Genomic DNA, 12688 nt, shown 5'->3' with positions numbered 1-12688 from the left:
TGATGGAACGGCATCTGGTGTATCAATTCAGTATGGTCTGTGGCACCACTTGTGTGTGACATGGTCTAATATCATTGGCCGCTATGAAGTCTACAAAGATGGTGGACTTGCCTTCTCAAAAACACTCCTTAGAAGTGGGCAGACTGTTTTAGGTGGTGGTACACTGGTTCTTGGACAGCGATTAAGCAGCAACAGTGGTACTTTTTATGCTGCCACATACTCCTATCAGGGGAACCTGGCGACTTTCAGCATGTGGAATAGTGTAGTTGGAGCTGACGATGTTCAGGTCAGTTCGCACTTACTGTATCACAAAAAATTCATTCACAGAGTAATAATCCAAGAAGTTTCATAGCGTTTCATTCTCGACTTCAATGATCAAAAGACCAAGTATTAGTATGCATAGGGTATTGAAAATATGCATTACTTCCAAAATCTAATCAGTTCTTGTGATTAGCATATTGAAGATGTGTAGCAAGTTTCATCATAATCTATGTGGTAATTTAATTTTTGAGATATCGTGTCCACAGACAGACAAACAGACACACAAATATATGCACATACAGACACATGGACAGACAGACAGACAGACAGACAGACAGACAGACAGACAGACAGACAGACAAAATCATAACATAACCTCCCCTTATAGGATGTAAAAGGTAAGACATATTTTGATCCATCCTGTACTCATATACTCATGTATATAAATCTATACTCATATACACATATACACTTACAAACTATTCTTACATGTGATTTCCTATTAAATTTGTTTTAAGGCAATGGCAGCCTCAGCTTGTTCTGTGGAAAACTGTGGTAATATTCTTGCTTGGACTAGTTTTACGACAGATAACGTAAAAGGAGATGTGGCAGAAACAACTTTACAGTGCAGTAAGTAGTTAACACAAAACTCATCAAAATGCTGTAGTTATCTCTGCAATTGTTAATACACTAACGTTTGACTCTGATGATTATGTCATTATAAATAAAGGCTCAATGAACAAGCTTTGTAGTACGTGTGCACCTAGTTATGGCTGATGTATCTACCAACTATATGGCATTTCTAGTGCACATCTACTGAATTTCTAGTACTTTAGATGTAGACTTATTAATGGAAATTGTATGCAAATAATGTATCAATATTAGCTGGATGTTTACCAACATCTAATTAGTTACTGCAATAAACAGAAGGAAGATATCTGGCAAGTTTCATGAGAATTCATGAAGTAGGTTTTTGAGATATTATGTCATAGGCGGACAGAGACGAACAGACAGACAGACAGACAGACAGACAGACAGACAGACAGACAGACATACATACATACATACATACATACATACATACATACAGACAGACAGACAGACAGACAGACAGACAGACAGACAGACAGACAGACAGACAGACAGACAGACAGACAGACAGACAGACAAAATATAACATAACATTCCATTACGGACGGTAAGAATTGATAAAACAACGTCGGCATAAAACACATTTACACAGAGGCATTTCTGGCATTTCTGGTCGTTTGTTTTGTCACGAGAAGGGTAATAGTTTCCGGTATATATGTGGGTATTAACGTTAATTAATTCACCTAGCATGACGTTTATACATATATTACATTTATCGATCGTGAAATAGCCCTGTTCAAACTGATATTAATCTAGGCTTTTCGAAACTGATTAATGGATTAACTAAAACTTGCCCAAATAATGCTAATAAACCAATCTTTTTTACACACTATGACGCCATGAGGGGTGGACATATCCCCATCTCAAGCTCTAACCCTGCCTTTTACCGATGGTATTAATCTGTTTTTGAATATGTGAACCCAAATTAGTTGTTATTTATACGATGCTACTGACATCGACAAACAGTCCAGTCTATGACTTACGGTGACATACCTGACAAGTAAATATGATAATCATGTTTTAGAAACGTGACAGGGGTCAGTCTATTGTTGTTGTTTTTTTTGTTGGGGGGGGGGGGGCTGAGATTTTTGTCTTTTTGGAAATTCCACCGACCTCCACAACCCCCCCCCCCCCCTGTCGGAGAAACTGACCCGTCCATAATAGCGTTATGACAAGCACAGGGAAGATTACTTTCAAATGTTATCCCGTTGCGATTAAAATCTCTTAACTCTATTTTATTCATTCAGAATCTAGAATCGAGGATTGTAAAACTGGGGAATTTGATGGTAAAGCACTTGATATGGAAAGCACAGACGGATTGCAATATGCCCAAAGCTTCCAACTAATACCTGACCTAAGAGAATTCACCATGTGTTCATGGGTGAGAAGCACAGACACATCAGCGTCAAAGTACCTGGTGTCGTATCGCTCATCGAACATTAATACTGGTAGCTTCTATGTTAAAAATCCCAATAGTGTACAGATGGCCGTCAACAACCAAGCTGGTGTCGCCAGTGGGATAGCTGTCAATTACGGTATATGGCATCATCTATGTATGACGTGGGATTCAGACGACACTGGGAGATACCACTATTACAAAGATGGCAATATGAGATACACTTATTACAACTTGAGAAGTGGTCAGACCATCCTTGGTGGAGGAACTTTGATTATCGGCCAATGGCAGGCATCGGTCGGTGGCGGTCTGAACAAGGTCTACGCCTTCAATCACGAAGTTACCGAATTCAATATATGGAGTGAACTTTTAGATGACGACAGGATCTCCGTGAGTTACCCCTTTTGATAAATCCAAATACGTCTGTATAAATGGGTACTATAGGTTTAACCAATACACACAACATCATTTACTAAGCTGAGAACCTTCGACTGCAAACTGTCAGTCTTGTTCCCTCTAAGATAGATGGCACTGTATATGATCACGAGTCCACCACAATCGTTGAATTTCCACCAGTGTGTCCATATAAATTACCCAAATGTTCCAGTTTTACTTCTGTGAATCCCACCCTCACCTTACATCACAACTGACAATTGATTCGCTATATGGCTTTCAGCAGCGATTTTATTGATATGGTCTGCTATTACGATGCCTAACTCTAACCAATGTGACAGCAATGGATTGCATCACTGGTGACAGCTGTGGGGTGCTAAAATAATAAAATAGTTAGACAATACAGTGAGTTAAAGTAAAATGTGACCCTCCCCCAATCCTATTTTGTAAAATATGGCCCTCCTGAGAACCAATATGTCAAGAAGTGACCCCCATCACCCTGTAATTGCTTAAAGCTCCCTTATTGTCCATTTATTCTTATGTATAGTATCTACAGATGTTTATCTATTGAAACGAAACTTGCCATAGACCAGATTTTTATACATATACACATTATCATTTTAAACGTTAATATGGTTGCAATGGAAAACTCAAAATATCAGTACTGAAATAGACAGCAATAATAACTTGATATAACTGTCTTATCTTTTACATTGTAGACGATGTCATCAGCACCCTGTGATTCTTTCTGTGGTGACGTCGTGTCTTGGCCGTACTTCCGGGCCAATGATGTCAGTGAGGGTGTGGAAACGAATGACTTTGATATGCGATGTGGTAGGTTATCATGGTTCATCAAACATAGTGCATTTTCTTAAAAGTATAACATATTGATCATGAATGTGCTACTGGATTATACAGCATTAACCGTACTTCTAGCAATACACATACCTGACAGTGTATCCTCCGTATATACCAGAATCAGTACATGATTGTGTGTGTGAGAGAGAGAAAAGAGAGACAGACAAAGACAGATAGACAGACTGATCGACAGACAGACAGACAGACAGACAGACAGACACACACACACACACACACACGCGCGCAGACAGACAGACAGACAGACAGACAGACAGACAGACAGACAGACAGCTAGACAAACAGACGGGCAGGCAGAGGGACAGAGAATCAAACTTCATGTTAACGACAGCTGTAGGTTAATGATGTAATGTCTAATTAAAAAGTTTCTTTATCTGTGATTTACCATTATATTTCTTATATATATTTAATGTGATGGCATGGCTTTGAAGTTTTACAATTTCGTGCAAATATCAAAATATGTGTATGCAAATGTATACGAGTGAAAATTTTCCTTTGCTTCCGTGCAGCTCCTGTGACGCCGGTTTGCTCTGGTGGTACATACAAAGATAAAGTAATGAAATTTGACAGTACTACTCTGTATACATACGCTATCATTGACAAGGATTTCCGTGATTTCTCTGAGTTTACTGCGTGTTGGTGGATGAGGACCCAGGACAAAACTTCTACCTACCATTCCATATTGAGCTACTTTGCTCTTGGCGACAGTGTTGGCAGTATTCTCCTGGAAAATCCCTTCAACCTACGAATCGCCGTAAGAAGTACCTGGGGTGCTTATTCAAAAATTGCAGTTAATTACGGAATGTGGCACCACGTATGCATCACGTGGACATCCAATGGTGGTGATTACCAAATATTTAGAAATGGTGGTCTTGCATACACACAAAAGCTTACAGCCACAGCCAATAAAATTCTTAGAGGAGGTGGGAAGTTGGTTCTCGGCCAGAGGCAAACGAAGCTAGGAGAAGGCTTTAGCAAAACGTATTCTTACATTGGAGATATATCAGACTTCAATATGTGGAACAGTGTGTTGACTGATGAAATTCCGGTGAGTTAAAGTGGCAATATAGATGGGAACTTATATTTATTTTGAATTTTCAATTAAGAAACAAAACTACTGCCTCTGTTGAAAATAGTACAAAACAACATCATAGTATTTGTATGTCTTCTTATAGTAAGTGCAGGAAGTGATTTGTGATAAACTTGGTAAAACACAAGCTATCATTACGCCATAACTAGTCTGCGTTTCATGAAAGTACATGTTGTTTGGTAGATGAGAATATAATAATTACAAATATGCTTCTAACTCATTATTTTCTGCATGTGGTCAGCAGGGTTTTGTTGAGAACAGGGGTTGTGACAATGGTTGTGGTAACGTAATTTCTTGGGCTGACTTTACGAGTGATAATATTATAGATGTTGAAATTGAAGACGCTGATGCTGTGTGTGGTATGTAAATATGTCTATGCAGTACATTCTTTTTTAATCGTGAAATTTTAAGATATTTACTTATAACAATAAGGATATGTACAAGAAAATGTACCTGACGTGTAATTTATTTAAACAGTGCTGGTTGATCGTTTGGCTTATTTTATAATATTATTGAAATGAACCAGAGCCAAGGTCAAAGGTCAATGTCTCAAAAGAAAGTGTAACTTGAATGTACTGTTTAGCTATGTATGAACGTTTTAGGTTATGTGGTAAATGATTGTTCACTTCAAATATGGCTGCCATTGAGTAAAAAGTGATTATGAGCACCAAAACTAATGCATATGTTCATCTGGTTCTGCATTATCTATAGACATAGTCTAAAAGACATTAGCCACACATAATTGCTGAAACATGTAAGCACATGTAATAGCTTAATTTTGATGGTCTACCCAGTAGGTCAAACTAAAGGTCAATGGTCATTCATGCAAGAAAGCTTGCATTTAATTACATGGGTTAGACACTTGAATAGAGTCTGAGTATTCAAGATTTTGAGTTATGCAGTAATATAGTGATTTTGTTACTACAAATATGGCTGCCATTCAGTACAAATTAAATGAGCACGAAACATAATGTTTGTGTATACTTCTTTTCTTCTATATTACTTTTTACGATTTAAAAGAAATTAGCAATATGTAAACACTACAATGTGTCTGTGCTAGGTAGAAATTGATTTGATTTTTAATTACATATATGGCCGTCATTTGCTCAAATTTACAAAAAAGAGTTATATGCCACCAATATATCAACCATATTAGAATAAGTTCTGAGCACCTATTGGTGGTATATATCATATTTAGACCAATCATCTCTTAGTCTAGCAATCACCATAAGACCTTTTATGCCAAATTTCATCTCATTTGAGCCAACTAGTTTTGGAGATAATGATGACACATGCACAGTAGACAGTCAGAAACATAACAACCCCTTCCTGTATATGTACAAAATTGTGAAGAACATATTTTGTATGTGAAGCCTCAATGAATGTCTGTGACCTTTACCTACATGATTACAGAATACATTAAATGCTTCATTTCATATTCATTTTATATACTCGATTGCAACAAGTATTACACCTTTTACGGCAAGGTATGAGCGGTTTTTACTAGTTTGAGGTCACAACTAATGACCAATTTCTTATTAACTTTTCACTCTTACAGAGGATAGAGTTGATGAGTGCGGTGAGGGTGACTTCGATGACTCGAAGTGGACACTTGCAACAACCACCTCAGTATTTAGCTATGCTGTAGTGAGGCAACCGATTCCTACTATGACGGCGATGACAGTTTGTATGTGGGTAAAAACCAGTGAAACCTCAGCAAGTAAATACTTGTATACCTACAAAACATCCAATATCAACACAGGTAGTTTCTATCTAAAGAACCCAAACAATCTCCAGATGTACATTGATAATGTTGCTGGCGTAGCGAGTGGGACGGCTATCAATTATGGTAATTGGTTCCATATTTGTCAAACATGGACATCAGACAATGGCAACTACGAATACTACAAAGATGCAAGACTTAGATACACATATTTCAACTTGAGAAAAGATACTGCGATCAACGGAGGTGGTACACTAATTATTGGACAGTGGCAAGGAGCCAATCAGGGCGGCTCTTTCGCAACAGCCTATAGTTTCAATGGTGAGATTACCAAATTAAATGTTTGGAGTGAAGTACTGGATGTAGAGAAGATTGAGGTAAAGCCGACTTTTAATGACAATATGTCCTGATTACAGAAACCAGCATAGCATCATTTGTATTCCTATAGCATAAAAAAACAGTTTTTTAAGTTCGATAGTTAATATATGAAGTCGAGCATTTCGTCACAGGTTAATTGTATATATCTAGTAGGCTGCCAAACTTGTGTATACCTTTAGTTTGGTAAAACAGTCATTGCAGTCTTTGATCCCTTGCTGTTCATTTATATTTGATAATTTAATAATTAAACAGGAATGTAGTTGTTGGATATTTGGTTTGTTGAATGTTTAATCCACAGGTAGCTTTACAACAAATTATTTATTCAGAATCTTTTGATGAATATCTGTGAAATAATTATATGACTATGAAGTCATTTGTTAACTGGAAGAATAAGTACTTTACAACAAATTATTTATTCAGAATCTTTTGATGAATATCTGTGAAATAATTATATGACTGTGAAGTCATTTGTTAACTGGAAGAATAAGTACTATTATGTATGTGCAATATTTTTAACGAATATTTTTTAAACCTAGGCTATCTTTGGAGAGCCATGTGGTTACGAATGTGGTAATGTTGTATGGTGGTCCTATTTCCGATCTGATGATCTAGCAGCCATTGAAGTTAATGATCATGGTTTACAGTGTGGTATGTTTGTAATTCCCTTTGTCACTTACTTGAACATACACTTCAAAAACCCTTAGATTTTGGAGCTTTATGATCAGTATGAATTGACTATATATTAGCCAATAACTATAGAATTGGATATATACAGTGACACCACTAATTATTTTTTTTTATAAAAGGGGTGTCCAAGTTTACACATGAGGCATTCAGACACCAAGATATTGGCAACACTGGATTGAAGGGAGAAAGTAACCATAAATCACATCGATTGGTTGCCAAAACTTACATTAAATCAAATACTGATTGGAAGACTGTCATGGACTAGGATTCATTTTTTCCTTTTGCTGACATTAATTGACGGAGGTATGTTTGTTGTCAATTGCATAACATGTATGGTTGCGTTCCAGTTGCATGAAAGGCGTGATTGCACTGTACTGGTAAACTAGAAAAATATTGAGAAATGTTTCTCTTTTTTTCAGAGGAAGAAGAAATAGTTTGTACTGGAGGTCCCCTTTCTGATAAGACTCTGCCATTTGATAGTACCACCGAATACACATATGCCTCTGTACCGACAGACTTTGTAGATATGTGGGGCTTTACAGCATGTTGGTGGATGAGAACCAACGATGTATCAGGACAACCTCGTGCTCTGTTCAGTTACTTTGCTCCTGGGGACAGCTACGGAAGTATAATTGTTCAAAATTCACTTAATCTACGAGCAATGATCAAGAACGGTTGGGCCTCTGTTTCTGGAATATCAGTAACATATGGAGTGTGGCATCATATCTGCGTAACTTGGACATCGGATGGTGGGAACCACAATATCTTCAAAGATGGCAGCAGAAGTTTTACTCAGTCAAACCTGAAAACTAATCAACTGCTCAGGGGCGCTGGCACAATGATCCTTGGCCAGAGACAAACCAGTTCTGGAACCTTCAATAGGGCATATTCCTATATTGGTGAAATGTCTGATTTCAATTTCTGGAGTAAAGAAATCCTAGCATCCGATATAGAGGTAAAGTACAATCTTTTATTATAACGGACATTAACATTTGAATATTTATAGTAAGTCCATAAATCTATCTCATTTCTATTTTGCCAAATGGTAATCAATTCACTACAATCAGAGCAAAAGGTAATGTCCATGAACACACGGTTTGATGCTGTAGTCAAATCATGTACATTATCGTACAAATAAAACAATACTCGTCCAACAACAAATGTTGTCTCTCAACCTCTATCCTCTGGTCTTCTTCAAAGTCACGATATTCGGGTATTTATGACTTAAAAATATTGTACATGACAAGATATAAAAGTATGCTATCATAACATCCTTTAAAATGATGTATATAAGATATAATTTAAATATGATGTTGAAAGGTTATTTTCGGACCTCAGGGTTACACAGTCTACGATATCTCTTATGTTTTTTTGTTCATTTCGCTGTATTATTGTCTTAGAATAAATCCCGTGTGCTTTTTTACGGAGAAGAAGTATTATTGTCCATTTCATAATTATACAAGGGGGTTGCTATTAGGAAGACTGTAGCCAAGTTAATGAAGTGGAAATTCATCTTACTTTTAATTTTACATCTAGCAATTTGCTAAAAACAGAGGATGTGATAATGGATGTGGTGACTTGGTTTCATGGTCTGTGTTTACAACTTCCGACCTGACAGATATAGACCCACAAGATGCAAATGCAGAGTGCAGTAAGTTGCTTTGTTTGTTCGTTCGTGTGTTTGTTTGTTCGTTCGTTCGTGTGTTTGTTTGTTTGTTTGTTTGTCTGTCTGCTTGTTAATCGATTGGAGAGTATAATCGACAATAAGTTTAAAAGGTATTGAATTAAAATTTTGATAACTAAATAATCTGTGACTATAACCATACTGTAGTGTCTTCAGCTGTATACTGTAGTTTAAAAACATTGACACTTAAAATACTACACGTGCCGGATTTTCATTCGCTAACTTGAGACATTAAACTGTTTATATATTCTTCCATGAGGGAAATTATCGGAAATTTGCGCAGGATTACATCGAAAATGACGTTCAGAGTTACCAGTCAGGCTGATATATATAATGACCACAGCTATCTTCACCTCTATTGCAAGTACTAGTGCAACATTCAATGTAGAGATCAACAACCTCGAAAATATGAAAGTAATACATATATATACTTTGTATTACATTTGTCCAAAACCTATGTATAGATTGTAATATGTTTGTATTTATCTTTCATAGAAGAGAGAGTTGAGTGCGAGGATGACAAAAAGGGAGATTTCGATGATAAAGTGCTGGTACTGGATAACTCAGACGATTTAAGCTATGTTCAGTCATTCCAGTCAATTCCAGATATGACGGAATTTACTATGTGTTGGTGGCTAAGAAGCACAGACACATCAGTATCAAAGTACCTGCTTACGTATCGCTCATCAAATGTTAATACTGGTAGCTTCTTCGTGAAAAATCCCAACAATATACAAATGTACGTCAACAACCAAGCTGGTGTCGCCAGTGGCATAGCTGTCAATTACGGCCTATGGCACCATCTATGTATGACGTGGGATTCAGACGACACTGGAAGATACCACTATTACAAAGATGGCAATATGAGATATACTTACTACAATTTGAGAAGCACCCAAACTATTCTAGGGGGAGGTACATTACTTATTGGACAATGGCAGGCATCGGTTGGTGGTGGTCTAAACAAAGTGTATGGATTTAACCACGAAGTAACTAAATTTAACATATGGGATTCCATTTTGGATGCAGACATAATTGAGGTGAGCAATCTTTTACTTTCCGTAGCTAAACAACAAGCCCAATCTTGTATGTATGTATGTATGTATGTATGTATGTATGTATGTATGTATGTATGTTGTTACGTACAGAAAAGACGATACAATCGGCAACTTAAACTTAGAACGGGTTTATTCCAAACCTAAATTATAACTAAAGATTACAATGCTGAGTGGTATGGCCGTACAGGTGAACCTAATACACCCACAGTTTATTTGAGATTAACGTAATAATATAAACAGCATATGAGGAAATTCCTACACAAGTAACCAGGTTTTTGAAATTAATACTGTTTAAAGATGGTAAAAGAAAATAAAGTCCTAGTACACAAAGTCTTACTTGAAGTAAAGAAAGCTAAATGCAGCACAGCTCTGACAACTTACTCCAATTTGCACACACCCAGAAACCTTCAGGTGTACTGGTTAACAATGGCTGCCGAGTTTGTAGAACAGCAAACTGATTTATAATTCACAAAGTTCGCAGAATACCAAGTGTATTTCAAGTCTGCACAGAAAGTTCGACATGTAGTTTCCAAACGAAGAAGGTACCAAGTCCAGTCTCTATAACATCGGCAATATCAAAGAGAGTTCCAAAGACTAACTGTATTGAGTAAAACAGTCACTTCGTTAGCCAAGTACAGATTTCTCAAAACTCACTAGCTGTGCTGCAACAGAAAAGTCCATGTGTTCTATCCGACTGCCAGGCTATTACTGTCCAGGCCATGCCAACCCAATACACAAAATATTCATGTCCCTGTAAGTGTATCTATTGACATGCAAATTAAATTAATTACAATTTCAAAGCAATAAGTAATTAGGCAACCTCAATGGAAAATTCCGTGACTTAAGACATTGACCGGTCGCAGAGGGGTCACAGAGAAAATTGCATCATCATAACAATGTATGTATGTATGTATGTATGTATGTATGTATGTATGTATGTATGTATGTATGTATGTATGTATGCATGTATGCATGTATGCATGTATGTATGTATGTATGTATGAGGTATTGAACTTTACCATTTCTTGACATTACAGTATGGTTCATGGCATCCAATGGAATGATCTTAGTTTATCTCTACATTTTAGCTATGACAATAAACTTTCATATTATTGGTTTCATGTCCGGTCTGTGTGTGTGGGGGGGGGGGAGGGGGGGTGTCTGTGTCTGTGTATATATGTATGTGTATGTATGTATGTATGTATGTATGTATGTGTGTGTGTGTGTGTGTGTGTGCGCGCGCGCGTGCGTGCGTCAATGAATTGATTGTGGACGGAAAGCGTGGGAAATTGATAATTAATTCGAATTATCTTTATTGAGCAGGATATGGCTGAATCACCCTGTGAGATTTTCTGTGGTAATGCAGTGTCATGGCCATATTTCAGACCAAGTGACATATCGACAGCTGTTACAGTTAAGGATGCAGATATTCCATGTGGTATGTATTCACTTTTCAAGACACCCGTTTTCAAGAGATGCAGTGTACAATTTAAACAAGTAAACTAGAAACAGTGTCTAGCTCGAAAAAATCTTACTAATAGTATTACATTGGGTCAACAAAGGGTCTGATAACAGTGCTACTTTTCATTGTCTGACGACAAAAATGGTTAAAGCAACACCATGCCAGCTGCAACTGCATTTTTCTTATTGAATATATTTTGTTAGATATAACATATGTTAGTCGTGAAATCGTATATTGTGAACTTATTGATTAAACTTATTGGTTAAACGTATTTTTCGTATCTGTGTACACGATAAATCAAATCAAACTGATTTCTGTACGACGTATGGATTATATCGACCATTATATGGTATTCTAATTATTGGTACTTCGCACAATTTCAGTGAATATATTGTGATTATCTGATCGAAAAATGATAGTCAAACAGTTACAATAGTACAGTTTTAATATCATGGTGGTAAATTTAAAAATCTGCAACTTGCCACTACACTATGTACATATAATATTGACCAATAACTAACAGATGCAATCTGTTTATAAATAATTGGCCAATTATTAATGAATATATCTTTGTTATTTGATGAAACAATATCTCAGTTGCAGCTAGTGCAGATGAAGTAGCAACTGTACATTTGTTTGCATTTAATACAATGATTTGTGCTGATAATGAGACTGTTGTTTGTGGTGTAAAAATAGTCAGAAACGTAAATGTTGTTACCCTATAAGTGATGCAGTTGATATGATATGATTATAATAAGTGAAACAAAGAAAATGTAGCAATGAATTTTATCAATCAAGATGATAAAATATGGCAATACTCATAAAATTTTAATTCAGCCAGCCGAAGTACTCTTTCATTTCCATAAAGTTAAGTGTAAGTTCACAAAGTTCTCCATCTCATATAACTTTGAACACACTGATGGTATTTTGTTGTAAATGTTATGCTGTTGAGTGTTGTGACAATATCGGTTTCACGGCGGAAATCAACATAGCAAGTTACACTGTATTACATGTCACATAGTAGTGAGC

At 36.6% G+C, this 12688-nt stretch overlaps 2 protein-coding genes across 2 annotated transcripts in view; both read left to right on the top strand.

The window, feature by feature from the left end:
* The first annotated feature begins 250 nt into the window (after positions 1–250).
* On the top strand, positions 251–2716 carry LOC144453095 (neuronal pentraxin-2-like). The gene is made up of 3 exons (XM_078144371.1): positions 251–286; positions 780–891; positions 2160–2716. The coding sequence occupies exons 1-3, from the start codon at positions 251–253 to the stop codon at positions 2714–2716; spliced, it is 705 nt and encodes a 234-aa protein (XP_078000497.1).
* Positions 2717–9747: 7031 nt separating this feature from the next.
* Positions 9748–12688, top strand: part of LOC144453094 (uncharacterized) — a 35518-nt gene continuing 32577 nt past the window's right edge. The window contains exons 1-2 of the mRNA XM_078144370.1: positions 9748–10179; positions 11521–11635. Of these exons, the coding sequence (XP_078000496.1) occupies positions 9748–10179; positions 11521–11635 (547 nt within the window). The remainder of the gene's footprint in view (positions 10180–11520; positions 11636–12688) is intronic.

Source organism: Glandiceps talaboti, chromosome 23 (assembly GCF_964340395.1).
Source record: "Glandiceps talaboti chromosome 23, keGlaTala1.1, whole genome shotgun sequence".
Taxonomy (NCBI): Eukaryota; Metazoa; Hemichordata; class Enteropneusta; family Spengelidae; genus Glandiceps; species Glandiceps talaboti.
The sequence above is the reverse complement of the archived record's forward strand: the minus strand, read 5'-3'. Positions and strand labels throughout refer to the sequence as shown.

What these genes read in the sequence shown, in the direction of transcription:
- LOC144453095 (XM_078144371.1), top strand. Translation starts at nt 251, where the DNA reads ATGTGGAATAGTGTAGTTGGAGCTGACGATGTTCAG. An exon ending in TTGGAGCTGACGATGTTCAG is followed by an intron (nt 287 to 779) that starts GTCAGTTCGCAC and finishes ATTTGTTTTAAG; the next exon opens with GCAATGGCAGCCTCAGCTTG. An exon ending in AGAAACAACTTTACAGTGCA is followed by an intron (nt 892 to 2,159) that starts GTAAGTAGTTAA and finishes TTATTCATTCAG; the next exon opens with AATCTAGAATCGAGGATTGT.